The 14,289-nt window shown below is 41.6% G+C and overlaps 1 protein-coding gene across 2 annotated transcripts in view; it reads right to left on the bottom strand.

Annotated features, from left to right (window-relative positions):
• TTC17 (tetratricopeptide repeat domain 17) overlaps positions 1-14,289 on the bottom strand; it is a 3,338,929-nt gene that overhangs the window by 2,752,627 nt on the left and 572,013 nt on the right. For both annotated transcript variants that reach the window (XM_044083397.1, XM_044083398.1), the window contains exon 6: positions 4,720-4,829. In XM_044083397.1, coding sequence (XP_043939332.1) covers positions 4,720-4,829 — 110 coding nt within the window. The remainder of the gene's footprint in view (positions 1-4,719; positions 4,830-14,289) is intronic.

Genomic DNA, 14,289 nt, shown 5'->3' with positions numbered 1-14,289 from the left:
ATCAGGGAAGCGTCCGTGGTTATCGCCGCCTGGCTGCGGGTAGCACAAATGGTCTTCCGCTGGATAGGTTGCAAGTCTGTAACCACCACATTAGGTGTGATTTGCATGTTTTCGTTATCAATATTTCGTGAGTCAGTGGAAGTTGTTGGAATGACCATTGTGCAAACAGAAGCCATTGTAGCACTCTCATGTGCAGTCTTCCCAATGGTATCGCAATGAGGGAAGCTGCCATGAGACCCAAGACTTTCAGAACAATTTTTGCCAGTGACTTTCTGGACGACAGCAGAAGGGAAATGTTGATTTGAAGTGCTACTATTCTTTCTGTAGGAAGTTTTAGAACTAAATGATGCGTATCTAATTCCGCTCCTATGAATAAGATATGCTGTGATGGCTGTAGCAAAGATTTTTCGGAATTTACTGAAATTCCAAGGTGTGTACAAAGTTGTAGGGTGTAATCCCTGGCTTGTATCAGTTGACGCCTGGTGGTGGCAGACAGGAGCCAGTCGTCCAGATACGGAAACACTTGGAATCCTAGGCGCCTCAGATGAGACGCTACCACTGCCATGCATTTGGTGAAGACTCTGGGGCTGTAGTCAGACCAAAGGGCAGGGCTCGAAACTGATAGTGACTGGCTCCCAGCCGGGCGCAAATGATCCCTGGACGCCCTGGCCATTTTGATGTGGTAGTATCGTCCTTCAGATCTATTGAGCACATCCAGTCGCCCTTCCGTAAGAATGGAAGGATCGATTGAAGCGTGACCATTCGAACTTTTCCTTCTTGACAAAGGTGTTGAGATGGCTTAGGTCCAGAATCGGCCTCCAGTCCCCTGTTTTCTTTGGAACTAAAAAGAACCTTGAGTAAGTTCGAATCCTATTTGGTCCGCTGGGACTGGTTGGATGACTTTTTCTAGCAGCTTTGAAACTTCTGTAGCTGCTGGGTCTAGATGGGGTGGTACATCTGGGAGTTTTTCTTTGGAATGGGTGTGGATAGAAATGGGATTTTGTAACCTCTGGTAACAATGCTTTTACCCAATTGTCTGAAGAAAGGTTTTGCCAGGCCTGAGGGTATAAAGCTAAGCGACCCCGACTGCCTCCAGAGCAGGACAGTCGGGCCTCCTCTCAGGAGTGCTGAAAGGTTTGCCAGGAGGTTATCCCTGTCACCTTGGTTTTCGGACCCCTCTGCCGCCAGGGCGGCGTCTTCCACCTCTGCCCCCCCCCTCTGCCTCTAGAGGGGGCATCACCCTGTGTGTTTGGGAAAGATCCTTGGGGTTTTCGGAACCACATTTTCCCACCACGTTGCCCTTTGGGGTACGGTCTGGAAGGGGTGGAAAAACGGACTCTGACAGCAGACAGAATCTTTCCCTCCTGTTCACACTGGGTAAGGGTCTCCTTTACTTTAGGGCCAAAAAGTGTGGCTCCATCAAATGGGGCGTTAGTAAAGGAAGACTTGAAGGCTTCCATAAGCGAACATAAGCGCATCCAGGATTGCCTCTGAAGAGCAATCGCTGAAGCGCTGCCCTACTCGATCCTTCGCTGCGTAGGATATCAGCCTCATGGACGAGTTTAAAATGGAAGTAAGGGTGTTGAGATGCGCTGTAACTTTCTCTGAAACAGCAGCATCTGTAGTACCCTGGAGGGTATCTCCCAACTCTTTGACTAGATCCCTCTGTAAGCGTGTAAAATGAGTCAAATAGTTCAGGGAGCATAGAAAGCCGCTGAACTGAAAATGCGCTTCCCGTATCTGTCCATGGTCCTAGAATCTTTGTTAGGCGGATGGACAGATGAGGAAGACTCCGACATCTCCTTTTCGTGGCGCTGCCACCACCATAGCGTCTACTGGAACTCCTTTGGTGAGGTAAGCCTTGTCCTGTGGTGCCGTAATGTACTTATTTGGCTTCCTAGGGACTGGTTCCACCGTGTCAGGTGTCTCCCACCCTTGAGCAATCAACTCCATTAACTCATCAAGGGCGGAGTGACCCAGGAGGAGGAAGGGCGAGCACCAAATGCCTTCAGCAAAACTGACTCATCCTCAGAAGGGGGGAGGGCTTGCCAGTCACCTCTCTGTTTTAGGATCTCCAAGATGTCAGAAAAGAGACATCTTCTGAAGGTGACTTAGGGGACCCTTCTGACTCATCTAAGTCAGTATCAGATGTCAAGGATTCTTGTGGAGAATCCAAGTGTCTCCTCTTACACAATCTTTTCCTAGGGACTTCTTCGTGGGGAGCATCCGAAGAAGCCTCCGAGGAAGAGGGGGCACCCTCCAGGGGTGACTGAGACACTGGTGCCCGACGCTTGGGCGTGGCCGTGGGTGCAGAGGAGGATAACGGTCCTTTGTGGAGAGGAGAAGCTGTTCCTGCTGATGTGGTTGTCTGGGTAGACAACACCTTCCTCATGAGGTCGAAGGCCCCTGGGTCCCGAGTCGAGGTATCTCCCGGTTCCGAAGAAATGGGAAGAATCCCCGAAACAGGAACCGAAGGCACTGACCCGAGGACGGAACGAGTTGATCCGCCGAGGCCCGAGGAGCGTCGGAACCGAAACATCGGTCCGACTCTCGGTCCCAGAACCAAGGATGGATCTTCGCCCGAGACTCCAGTACGGATCGGATGGAGTCGAGGTGAACGGTGCCGACCGAGAAAAGCGGTTCTGGCACAGAGGGCTCCACAATCATCAGTTCAGCTTCTTCCGGCTCCGAAGACTGGACAGGTCTCGGAGGAGGAACAGATGGAGATAGTGGCAGGCTTTCAAGTCTCGACATCAACTGAGAGGAGACCGAGATAAGCTTGGATAGGGCCGTATGCTCCATCAATTTCTGCACCACGGTCCACATCGGTGTCGGAAAGGGCCCTGGAAGAGCGAGTCGAAGGATCGAAGACGGAGCCGACCTCAGCAGAGTCGGTGGAGGGAGCTCCATCACCGGTTCCAAGACTCGAGGCTCGAAACTGCCAACAGTTGAACACTCGGCCCCAAGTCTGTGGAACCGGTGATCTAACTTTGCGAAGAGCTCGGAGCCGATGACTTGGGCTCCGGCGTCTTCGATTCCTCGAGGATTTGGATGCCTGGTCTGAAGCATCCAGAGCCTCCTGGAAAGAGGGTTTCAACAAACCTCTGTCCATCAGTTTCCTCGCCTATCTGTCATGACCCTCCCACTAAAAGAGTGACAAATAGAACAGTCCTCTTGTAAGTGGAGAGGGCCAAGGCAGTAGACACAGGAACTGTGGTTGTCCGTGACCGACATCTTTTGGCCACACTGGCAACGTTTGAAACCAGATTTCATTTTCTCAGACATAATGAAGTAAGAGAAAAAAAACAGTCAAGTCCAGTAACAGTCAATCCAGGAAAAACAGTCAAATCCGGTAAATATGTAAGTCCGTTTGTCAAATCCAAGTAGGGGTGGTAAGCCCCGAAAAAAACTCTATACCAGTTATGTAGTTAAACTAAGTTAAACTAAGTTAACGGTACCGAGAATTTCTGTCTACTCACACACCATACACTAACTACAATAACTATTGATCTTAAACAAGTTCTCTTGAAAATTTAACCAAAAAAAGTTAAAATCTTATCTGAAAACCCTCGAGCTAGCCTCCAGCGATGCGAATGCAGCAGCGGCAAACTAGATCTGAGGTAAAGGCAGAGGGGGATTGTGGGTATTAGATGTCCTCAAGCTTCTTCTCGATGCAGAGCTTGCAGTCGGCCGGCACGGAGCCGAGGATCGGCTCCGAACCCATGTGTAATAACCAAGGCGAGATTGAACACTCTCACATTTAATGTCAAGGTTTAAAAACGTAACCATATAATACAAAAGAATAAGAAAGAAAAACAGTAGGGCAACATCATGACGAGAGAGAGAGACCTCTACACCCAAAAGAGAAAATAATGTGCTGCTATGAAAGGTTATCCTCAGTAAATGAAAAAATAAAAGCTGGACTGCCATAGACCAAGATAATCCTAACATTTATTAAGACAAATCTTTTCCTAAAGTCCATGAGAAAAAACTGTCAAGGTCAAGCAAAAGAACATTTGACTTCTGATGTACCTTGAAAGCATACAGTTCAGATGACATGAGGATGTAAAATGAAAGATCTTAACTGATTCTAGCAAATCTATATTCAAACTTGTGGACTGGGTGATGAAAAACTTGTCTTGTGACAGTAGTCCGAATACAAGTGGTCAATGGCAATCTCTTGGTTAGAGGGGGAGGGATCTGCAACATCTGGATTACTGCCTAACAGACCCCAAGGGATCTGCAGTAAGCATAAGGAACATAATTTGGAGAGTACAGGCCAAATTCTGAAGACGAGCACCTATGTAAAAGCAGAGTACATCATCTTACATTAGTATCGCTGCATTAACACATTAGGTACAAAACAATTAGATCATTAAAAAAAATATTCCTCATTCTACTTTCAGTTGCCCTTGAGGGACAACACATGAAACTTCAAGGTTTGAATTCAGCAAGGACTACAACAAATGGTGGATAAAATAGTCAAGAATAAGAAAAAAATACAAATTTTTAAATCAGTGGCAATAAAAAACTACAGCCAACTGCACAATAAAAACTGAATCTTACTGTCATACTATAAACCGAAAAGAATACCCAAATCCTAACTAAAACATTGCCTACTAAACTTTGTCCCCCCAATTAAGTTACTTTTTAGGATATCATTTGGAGCTGAATGGTGGTGGCATCGTCTAAAACAATACAATTAATGGTAAAACTTACCTTGGAGAAAAGTGTAGGGCTCTCACTGCACATTCAACTACATGATATGGTTCATTTTTTATCCTCCAATAGAAGGATGCCAAATTATACAGAACCCAAGATGATGTATTCTACAAAACAAAAAATAAAAATGCATTAACTTTTTCTAGAATAAATTCAACAACATCTACAGTATAACACTCAGCTGGGGGGGGGGGGGGGGTAAGGACAAGGGTACAGCAAAGAATAAACTTTTTTGAAGGCAGCTGTTAGACAACTTAATATATAATCCTTGCCAAACTACTACATAATGCACATCTGCAATAAAATCACAAATTACAAAATACTAAGAAAACCTTAAGGCAACGAACAATTGAATGGAGAGAAATGCACATTCCATCTTCAAGGGAAAAAAATCAAATGTACTCAGTATATTTTGTTCTACCTTTGTGGAACAAACCATTCAAACTGTAAGAAAAGTCTTGTCCCATACCTGCCATTTGCTGCACTTATCTGGCCAGACACCATAGTTATCAAACACAATCTCCATGGTCTAATACCATTCAGTTAGGAGTTTAAGTCTGCCACTGCAAATATGCCTTTCTTTCTTGATCTAGTTATGACTTTCTTCCCAGCTATCATGATTAGCTGTAGGAGAAAACAGCCTTCAGTAGAGTGCAATGAAGGGATCATACCCTATATGAAAAGGGGAGCAGTTAGAATCATTAACTCAGACCACAAAGTGTTTCAAACTCCTTGAATTTATTTTTTTCTTTTAACAGAAGCCTATTCTTTGCAGTCCCAAAATATATGAATCCATCCATTTAACTACCCTGCCCAAGTTACAATGCCAACATAATGGATATACAATAGGATATGTAACTAAGCCTCATGAAGTATGAACTACTTAAAGCATTGCCCATTCTAAGAACTTAAATGAGCAGGACTTTGTGATATAGTTCTTGATCTATAACAGTGGTATCCCATCTAGTTGGTAGAATGTTAATGCTTGGACCTTCCTGCCAAACATTTCTGTACTTATGATGAAAGTAGTAAAACTGCTGAAAGTATTTTGCATCTCTGAAACAAGTCCTCTTGTGTTCCTATTGCCTAATCGCTGCTTGAAATCAATCCTGGTCAGTCAACTGCAGTTATGGTCCCAAATTTCAATTTAGAGTACATAATCAAATGATTATCTATCCATTTCTCATATTCTGTCAAGTTAAACTTCATTTTAGGCTAGTGGAGCAGGACTTGGTAGTTAATGCCCAGAGACGATAACTCACGTGATTCTGAAGTGGAGAGAGGCTAAACAGCTCAAAACTAGATATGAGACCAATCCTGCCAAGAGGACAACATATACCATGCCAATCTAGGCTTTTGTCACAGTCACAAAAGTATAGTGGAAGCTTTCCTGAGCTGGCATAAAAACTGGTCAGGGGTCTGACTGGTAGTGCACACTGAAATGCATGTAATACAAGGGGCAACACAAAATATTTAATGGCTGACTGGGCTGAAAGTCCATTGTCAATGTCTGCCACAAGCTGAATGTTTACTAACTTTTTGGATCATGGCATTTAATGTGCAAGTTAGGGTGTTCTCCTAAGAGTCCTTCAGCTTTCCACTCAAGCAAGTTATGTTTAATTGCACTAAAAGGAAGAGTGTATACTTAGCCAGAATGAGAGGGAAGGATGTAATTCAGTTTAATTTGTTTTCTGACTCCTTGATTTTATATGCTGAAAACACCTCAAAACTACTTAATTCCTGGAAAGTCCGATCTATATCAATATTGGGATCACACAGGTATAAAGGGAGGTTAGCTGCAAAAAAGGGGGAACTGATGAGTAATGATACAGCATCACATTCTGGGCAGAGAGCGAACCTCATTTCTGTGCCAGAGGCTTCGAGTATAACCAGACAGTAGGGGCACAAGGAGGCAAACCTGTCTGGTACCCTCTGCACAAGTTAACTGTCTGAAAGATTAGTCCCTACTTCAAGTTCACACACATTTTCCCCAGATTCCATCTACTATTTGGATGCAACTGTTTCAACTGACAGAAGTACAGGGACTTGCACATCCAGAGTGTACCGTAAACCCACATATTCCAACAACTTCTTGACCTATGACAGGAGGCACCCCTTCCATGTGAAGAAAAATCTTGTGAAAGGGCAAATGATCAGGGGGGCAATGATGTGCTCTACTTAAATTGACTTCAAATGTGAAATGGGTTGCCTCACAAATGTTTCTGGATAGACGATACCACGAAAGGTTAGTGTATTCCTTGGGAGAAGAGGTGTTGAAAGAATGGGGGGGGGGGATACTCACCTTTATTATTAGGTCAAGGTTAACATTCAGGAAGAATCAAAGATTCTGGTAATCATATTTCCAAAGCTATGGTTACATACTATGGCAATTTTGGGTACACAGTTAAAAACATTACCAAAAATTGGGTTATCATTGAAGGTAATAGTGAAGTGCACAGCCAATTAAATACTACCCCTTTATTCATTCACAAAGTAGGGCACAATATGAAGTATTACCTGGAACACCATTTGATGTCAAAGGTTGGGGATAGGGGAGCCCAGAAAAGTGGGGCATGTAAATATTGCCCACATATATTGGAGGATACTACAGTTAAGGAAGGGGAGTTTCAGATCAGAGTGCATCTTGACAATGGAAACTAATAGTAATGGATTGGTTTACCTTCGTATTTGTACTGGCTTGTCAAGGGTTCTATGTAGGGAAAATGGAGCGTATGCTTTGTAAGCAGATTTAGGAACGTCTTTATGCAGTTGAAACCAGGAACCCTAACAATTATCTTTTTAAACACCCTTTGACCTGTACAGAGAACCTAGCTTTAAGTTTGGTATTTTGGAAAAAGTGTTGAGACACCCCAGGGGTGGGGACTGGGGTAACAGGATCAGTAAAAGTGAAGTTCGATAGCAATTGAAATTAGGAGCTATGTACCCCCCCCCCGGGGATGAATGAACATCTCTCCTTAGCACCTATTTTAAAAGACAAGGCGCGCAAGCTTTGATATTCACTGCATTAGAAATTTGAGACTGTTTATGGAAGTATTTTTAACAGACAGCATTTTACTAGTGTAACGTCTGTTAAAGAACTTACAACTAATTGTTTTAATTGGTTAATTGATGAGGTTAACAATTAAGGGGACTATGGGATTATTTAAAACAAGCCCTAATGGTGATATATTTAGGTTTGAAAAAGTCCATGTTTAAGTGGACAAAAGTGCTTATCATTAGGAATTGTTTCCTTGGAACTGTTTGGTGTTGCTATAATCTGCTGTCAACAAGTTTACAAGTGAGGTCTGAGATTGTGAAGGCTGTTTCTTGGAACTATTTGATTTCTTTTATATTTTGCTGACATCTTTTATGTGCAATTGATACCGGAGGGTAGACTGATCTACCGGGATGTGCAGTTTTTGTAAGTCTCAAGCTGCAGCTGCTGTAACTGGTTATTGGGACTGGCTTTGTGGAGCTCATTGCAGTCCGTTTAAACAGATAGTACTATTCACGGACTCATTCTCAAGCTGCAGCTGCTGTCACTGTTTATTGGGAATGGCTTGAGCAGCTTATTGTAGACCGTTTTACTGTGGACTATATTGTTCATGGACTTGGTCTCAAGCTACAGCTGCTGCTACAGGTTATTGGGAGTGGCTTTTAGAGGTCATTACATTTCGTTCAACTGAGGACTTGACTACTCACGGACTGAATCAGGTTGGAAGGTTTTACCCTGCTGAATTTGCTACTGTGCGCCTAAGCTGTGTTCAGCTGTTTTTTTACTGTGGTTTTACAACCTTCTGAATAAAATAACTGAAACAACCAACGGAGTACTTAATTCAGGCTTTCAGAAGGTAAACAGGTGGATTATTGTGTCCTCAGTGTTTTTGGATCCACCCGACTGCTCTGTGCTTGATTCTTTTTTCTGTGAAAGGTTAGATAACATCTTATTCCTTAGTATACAACCAGAGTACAGTGACCCATTAATGAGATTCTTTGGGCCGAAAAATCCTTTTTGTTCATTATCTCCCCAAAAAAATCTGTTTACCTAGTCAAAAGCTTTTACAGTATTAAGACTGTTAGAATAGGAATGTTTCTCCAGAATCACATAAGCAAGCAAAATGGATTTCTTTATAATGTTGTTTATCAAAGTTCAACCCTGGATGAAGCCAGTCTGGTCCAGATGTACCAAAGAGGGGAGTAATGATGCTATCTTGTTAGCAATGCTATAAAGACTTAACAGTCATGATTCAGGATTGAGATGACCTGTAAGATCTTGCTCTTAAAGGGTCATTCCTTTGCCTGGGAATAATTACCATTACTGCTTCTTTTGCAAGAGGGAGAAAGATGCTTGTAAGGCAATATGTTGTTCACAAGCACCACAACTAAATCCTCAAACTTAGTTCTTCACATCAGATAAACTTCAGCTTCAAGGCCACCCAGTCTAGGGATCTTAAAGTTTTTAATCTTCGCTACAACTTGGGAACTCTCTCCAGATTAGAATGGGAAGGTAAGCTCTTGGGGATGTTCTACTGTCAACTTAGGGAGGCCCATGTTGTTAAGATACTGCAAAATGAGTGCAGACAGTTGTGGACCACATAGACCTGGTGTGTAAAATGTAGAAGTAAAACCTCCTACAAGATCTCATGAGGGAGAGAAACCTCAGAGTGCACATTTTGGTGATGGACCTCTCAACCTGCTAAAGTCTTGCAGTGCCATATCAAGAGTATAAAATAGCGTACACAGAAATGTTGACCCCCCCCCCCAAATAAAACAGACATAGGGCATGCCATGGCACTACAGTATACAATGAAGCCATACTGCACTCTCAACAAAAGCTATAGGTCATGCAAAGTACACATTTTTCAGATAAAAATGGCTTATTAGTGCAGTACACTTAACTAGGTAGCCATGTCACAGCCTGGCTTTTGGTTACATAGATTCTTTGCAACATGGCTCTACAAAACAACTGCAAGACTGATTACAATGCAGGGCTATGACAAACCTGTGTACTACATCATGGTAAACATCCCCACACAAGACCATCAACGGTTCTGATTTTCAGCATCGGAACTCTGAGCCACTTCTTAGCAGACAGTCCCAAAGGTCCATTCAAAAAAATGTCAGCAAGCAGCATTAACTCAGTATTAGTGAATCAGTGATGCATTCTGGTACTTCGTCCAATGACAATAAGCAGCGATGACAAGTGTCAGTGTCGCAGACTAATGGTCAGACAAATCCATTCATGCTCACTGCATCCACTCAAGGAAACTGGGCCAGCTTAAACAGTGCTCTAGCAGTTAACACAACCACAGTAAATTTTAATACCAACGAAGTACCCAGTTTGCAATGACTAAACCAACAGACCATAAACAAAATAAGCAAAGTAAGCAACTGCTACATTCACAACAGGACACTTGAAGCCATGTTCCATCTGCAACTAATACTAGCCACCCATCTACTAAAACTATAGCCAAATATACCCAAGGCATAAAGAAAGAGCATCACCAAATAAATTATAAAACAGTTACAAACTGAGAAACCTAAAGTGACAGCACTACTAAGCAGTTAGATCAAATCTCTTTTCTGTCCGTCTCAGCTTAAGGCAAGTCCGATCAAATTAGACTTGATCCTGGCAACTTTTAGAATTTTGGATCAAAGGCTTAGAATCCTCCCCACAATATCCTTCTGACCTATCAACTCCTCAGATATCATTTGATGCTTAAGCAAGCCAGACAGTCTCCAGGACTCTGTGCATATTTTTGACATTGTGCTCTACATTTGATGGATAAGTGATTTTGCAGTACTTGGATAGCTTTTATGCAAAGTTTCACCCACTTGGAATTTAGCATCTTGCTTCTGAATTTAAGCTTTTTTTTTATTTATTTTATGGCATTTCTTACCTTTTTCCTCCCTCTACTAATTATAGAAACTTCTTTAAAAAAAATCTTAGTGTTATTTGCTACTGTCATGTTCCTTTTTAGGTTTAGTTACTTAATATTGGCACTTTCTTGTCATTAATAATGGTAATAATGGTCTTGTAACCACTGCTAACAAGATGTCAGAGTTAAAAAAAAAAAAAAAAAAAAAAAAAAAAAAAAAAAAAACACTGTACTGCCTGTGGACATAAAATCCTACTCCATCCCCCAGGATCTTCACCCAAAACCCATTTACTGCCTGTAAGCTATACATCTGGAAGAAGACTGAAGTATGCTTCATCTGGGCCTCAAGCAGTATCAAGACACTTGTAAAAAAGTTGGTCCTTAAGGGCTTTCTCCCTGACCCAACTAAATTGGCTTCCTCTCTGCTGGGCTTCTTGATGTCTAAAGAAGTCCATGGAGAGATCCTTGGATAAGTCAAAAAAAGAAATCACAAGAAAAGGGAAAAGAGAAGAAAATAGAAAAGGAAAGAGAAATCAGTTAAGAGGAGGAAGAGTTAACCAGATCCAGAAGGGCTGTGGGTCTGACTCAAGTCAGAAAAACTTTGTATCCTCTCTGGATTCATTGTCAGACTTATTCATTAGTGGAGCCTAGGGTTTTTCTAAAACACAGACTTCCTCTCTGCTCTGATCTCATTAGGGAGACATAAGCATAGGTCTTCCAAACCGTCCTCAACAGCCTCCTGTTCTAGGTTCATATGGTCATTACAAAAACCTTTATGAAATGGATGTGGAAATTCTTTAGGACTCGTACAGATTGGGGTCCTACTTGTTACTATGGCTGTAGCGGTAATGAGACCAGGCCCTTCTACTCCCCACCTACATTCTCATTTCCAAATCAGACCTTCGGATCGGAGGGGTACTGGATCTGAGCACATCTCCACGGGGACCTTTTGATGAATCCTACAGACCAGACATATTCAACTCTGACTTCATCAATCTTAGGTGAAGGGGGTCAGCACCAGGGCACAGGGGATGTGGCAAACTCAGACTGTTAAACACATATCTTCCTCCAGTGCTTGACAATATTAGTCCCCAGCAAAGTCGCATCTCACGAGGGTCTCTTATCTGGATCCTAAGACCCTAAGAAGACTCCTCCTGGACCAGCTTTTGCTTATGAAATATTTAAGAAGTATGCTTGTTGATGTTGTACAGTGACATTCCCTATGGCTTCTGATTCCTTCCTGGATCATCCTCCAATAAAGAAGACAGAAGAACACAGGTAAAAAGAGGCATATGGATTCCCTGTCGGAGTGTCTTACCGATAACCCAAACTTTAAAGAAGGGGAAGGGTGACCAAGGTCACCCCACGATGTCTACTTTGGGGACATGTTTGAATTACTTGGGCAAAAGGAGGGCTGGTCCACAGATGTCACTTCCCAATAGAAGTCAGTGTTCCTTGAGGCTTTGCAGCTGGGTCCATCTATTACTGGATGTTCTCCCCCTGCGGACAGTGTTCAGTTGGCATGGAAGGATGTGGTGGAACACTTTCCCACAAACCTGATTGTATTCTGGTCTCACCCAGACATAGGCCACAATGAAGCATGGAGCTTCCAGTAGACTGGATCAAAAGTGCACTACATTATCTCTAAAAAAGAAACTCTCTCAAATATTTGAAAATCCAAAGCTGGTCCAGGAGACCTCTTCTTAGGGCCTTAAAATCCAGATAACAGACCCTTATGAGATGCGACTTAGCTGGGAACTGAGATCATCTACGTCATCATTGTAGTGGCAGCCACAAGAAAAGAGCTATGAAGAGAGTCCCCCAACCCAAGCCAACTACAGGGAGACTTCGCCCCTGGGGGACAGATTTGGAAAGCATGTTTACACATCAGTGACATTTGCCTCACATCAAACTACATTACACTTATCTAGATTGCAGAGGGATTTTACCAAAGCACTCCCAAAAATCTCCCTCCAATACCCATGAAACCAGAGTCCCACAAAATGCTGATTTCACAGCTGGCAACCAATCAGTCCATCACAAATTCTTCCATGCACCTGTTAACCAATGTAGTAGCTGTCACTTCGAGTGGCAGGCACCAACATTGCGACAGACATGCCTCTAAGCAGCTCCAGTTTTGCAGAGAAATTCAAAGTGTGCTTTTTGAAAGCCACTTTAGACGGGTCCACACATATACACATGCATTTTATTTATATTTTATATATATATATATATATATATATATATATATATATATATATATATATACATATATATATACATATATACATATATACATATATACATATATATATATATATACACATATATATATATATATATATATACACATATACACACACATCTATATATATATTTTTTATATATATATATATATATATATATATATATATATATATATATTTTGATACACACACACACACACATGCTAATTCCTTCAAACATAATGTTCTGGTACTGGTTTCCTTCAGCTATTTTGTTATGGTGTACTACACTGATGTCGGCTTCGTTATAGTGCATCCTGATGGTTTCTTCTGCCTGATTTCTTAGATTTTTATTGAGCCTCTTTTTTTTTTAAAGGTATCTTTCTTTAAGGTTTTCTTATTGGGTGTTGGAATTTAATCTTTACTGTTTAATGGGTTATTTTCTTGTATCCTTAACCTTATTGGCTATGGTTTGCTTGCCATAAGGTAAGGTAACCAAGGCTGCAGATTTTGCAGGAACCCTTGTGGTTTTGTTGGTTTGCAGAAACCTAGATTCTGTCTTTTTACCTTCGCTGTATTACGAACTTCTGCTTGTTATATGACGGCCTTTTAGCTGTTTGTTTGGGTATTATTCTCTTAAAACTCTCGTCTTTTGATCTATTACACCATTGCTGGACTTTATACAGTTTCAGATCCATTGCGGATTTGTGGTCTGGTCAGCAATCGTTAGTTTGACTTCCATTATCTTTACTGTATCTCATTCACTGCTTTGCGACATTTAGCTTTAATTGCAGGCGAACTGTGTCACTTAAGGGTTGTACTTACAGTTATCATACCTTTAGGTTTTTCCATTTTTATGCCGATTGGTTATAATTTCTTTTGTTATACGAACACTGGTTTTCGCGTCTACTGCTGGTTGGCATTACGTCTGCAGACAGCAAATAAGAGATTTTTCTGCCAGTAATGCTGGAATAATTATTTCTGACCGTTTCTCTGATTCAGACTGCTTAACATAAATGTTTATTGTATCTCTATCACTGCTCCGTTACTGTGAGCTTGGAATGCTGGAGTACTCGAATCGAAATACTTTTTTTTTTTACTTTTAGTCTTCATACCCTTAGGTTATTCCTATTTTAATGTTTTCTATTGTTTATTGTTTCATATGTTAGACTAACATTGGTTTTCATTTCTATTCCTAGATGGGAGTGTACGTTTACTGTATCCTTTTGATTGGTCACTACATAGTATCCACTGCACAGGCTTCGAAGCATACTAATAAGATTATGTTATGTACTCACTTCATTGGTAACTAATCATTTTATGCATTTTTTTCTAATTATTTTATTACTTTTTCACATTCTATTTAAGTCTGCACCTTGCTTAATTTGTAAAGTTTTCTGAAGTTCCAGGATATTAAAGGAATGAAAGCACAAATTTTTTAAAAACAGCGTGAATCCCTTATT

This window comes from Protopterus annectens, chromosome 9.part0 (genome assembly GCF_019279795.1).
Source record: "Protopterus annectens isolate FY-2018-M chromosome 9.part0, PAN1.0, whole genome shotgun sequence".
Taxonomy (NCBI): Eukaryota; Metazoa; Chordata; order Ceratodontiformes; family Protopteridae; genus Protopterus; species Protopterus annectens.
This window is presented reverse-complemented; position numbering and strand designations above follow the sequence as displayed.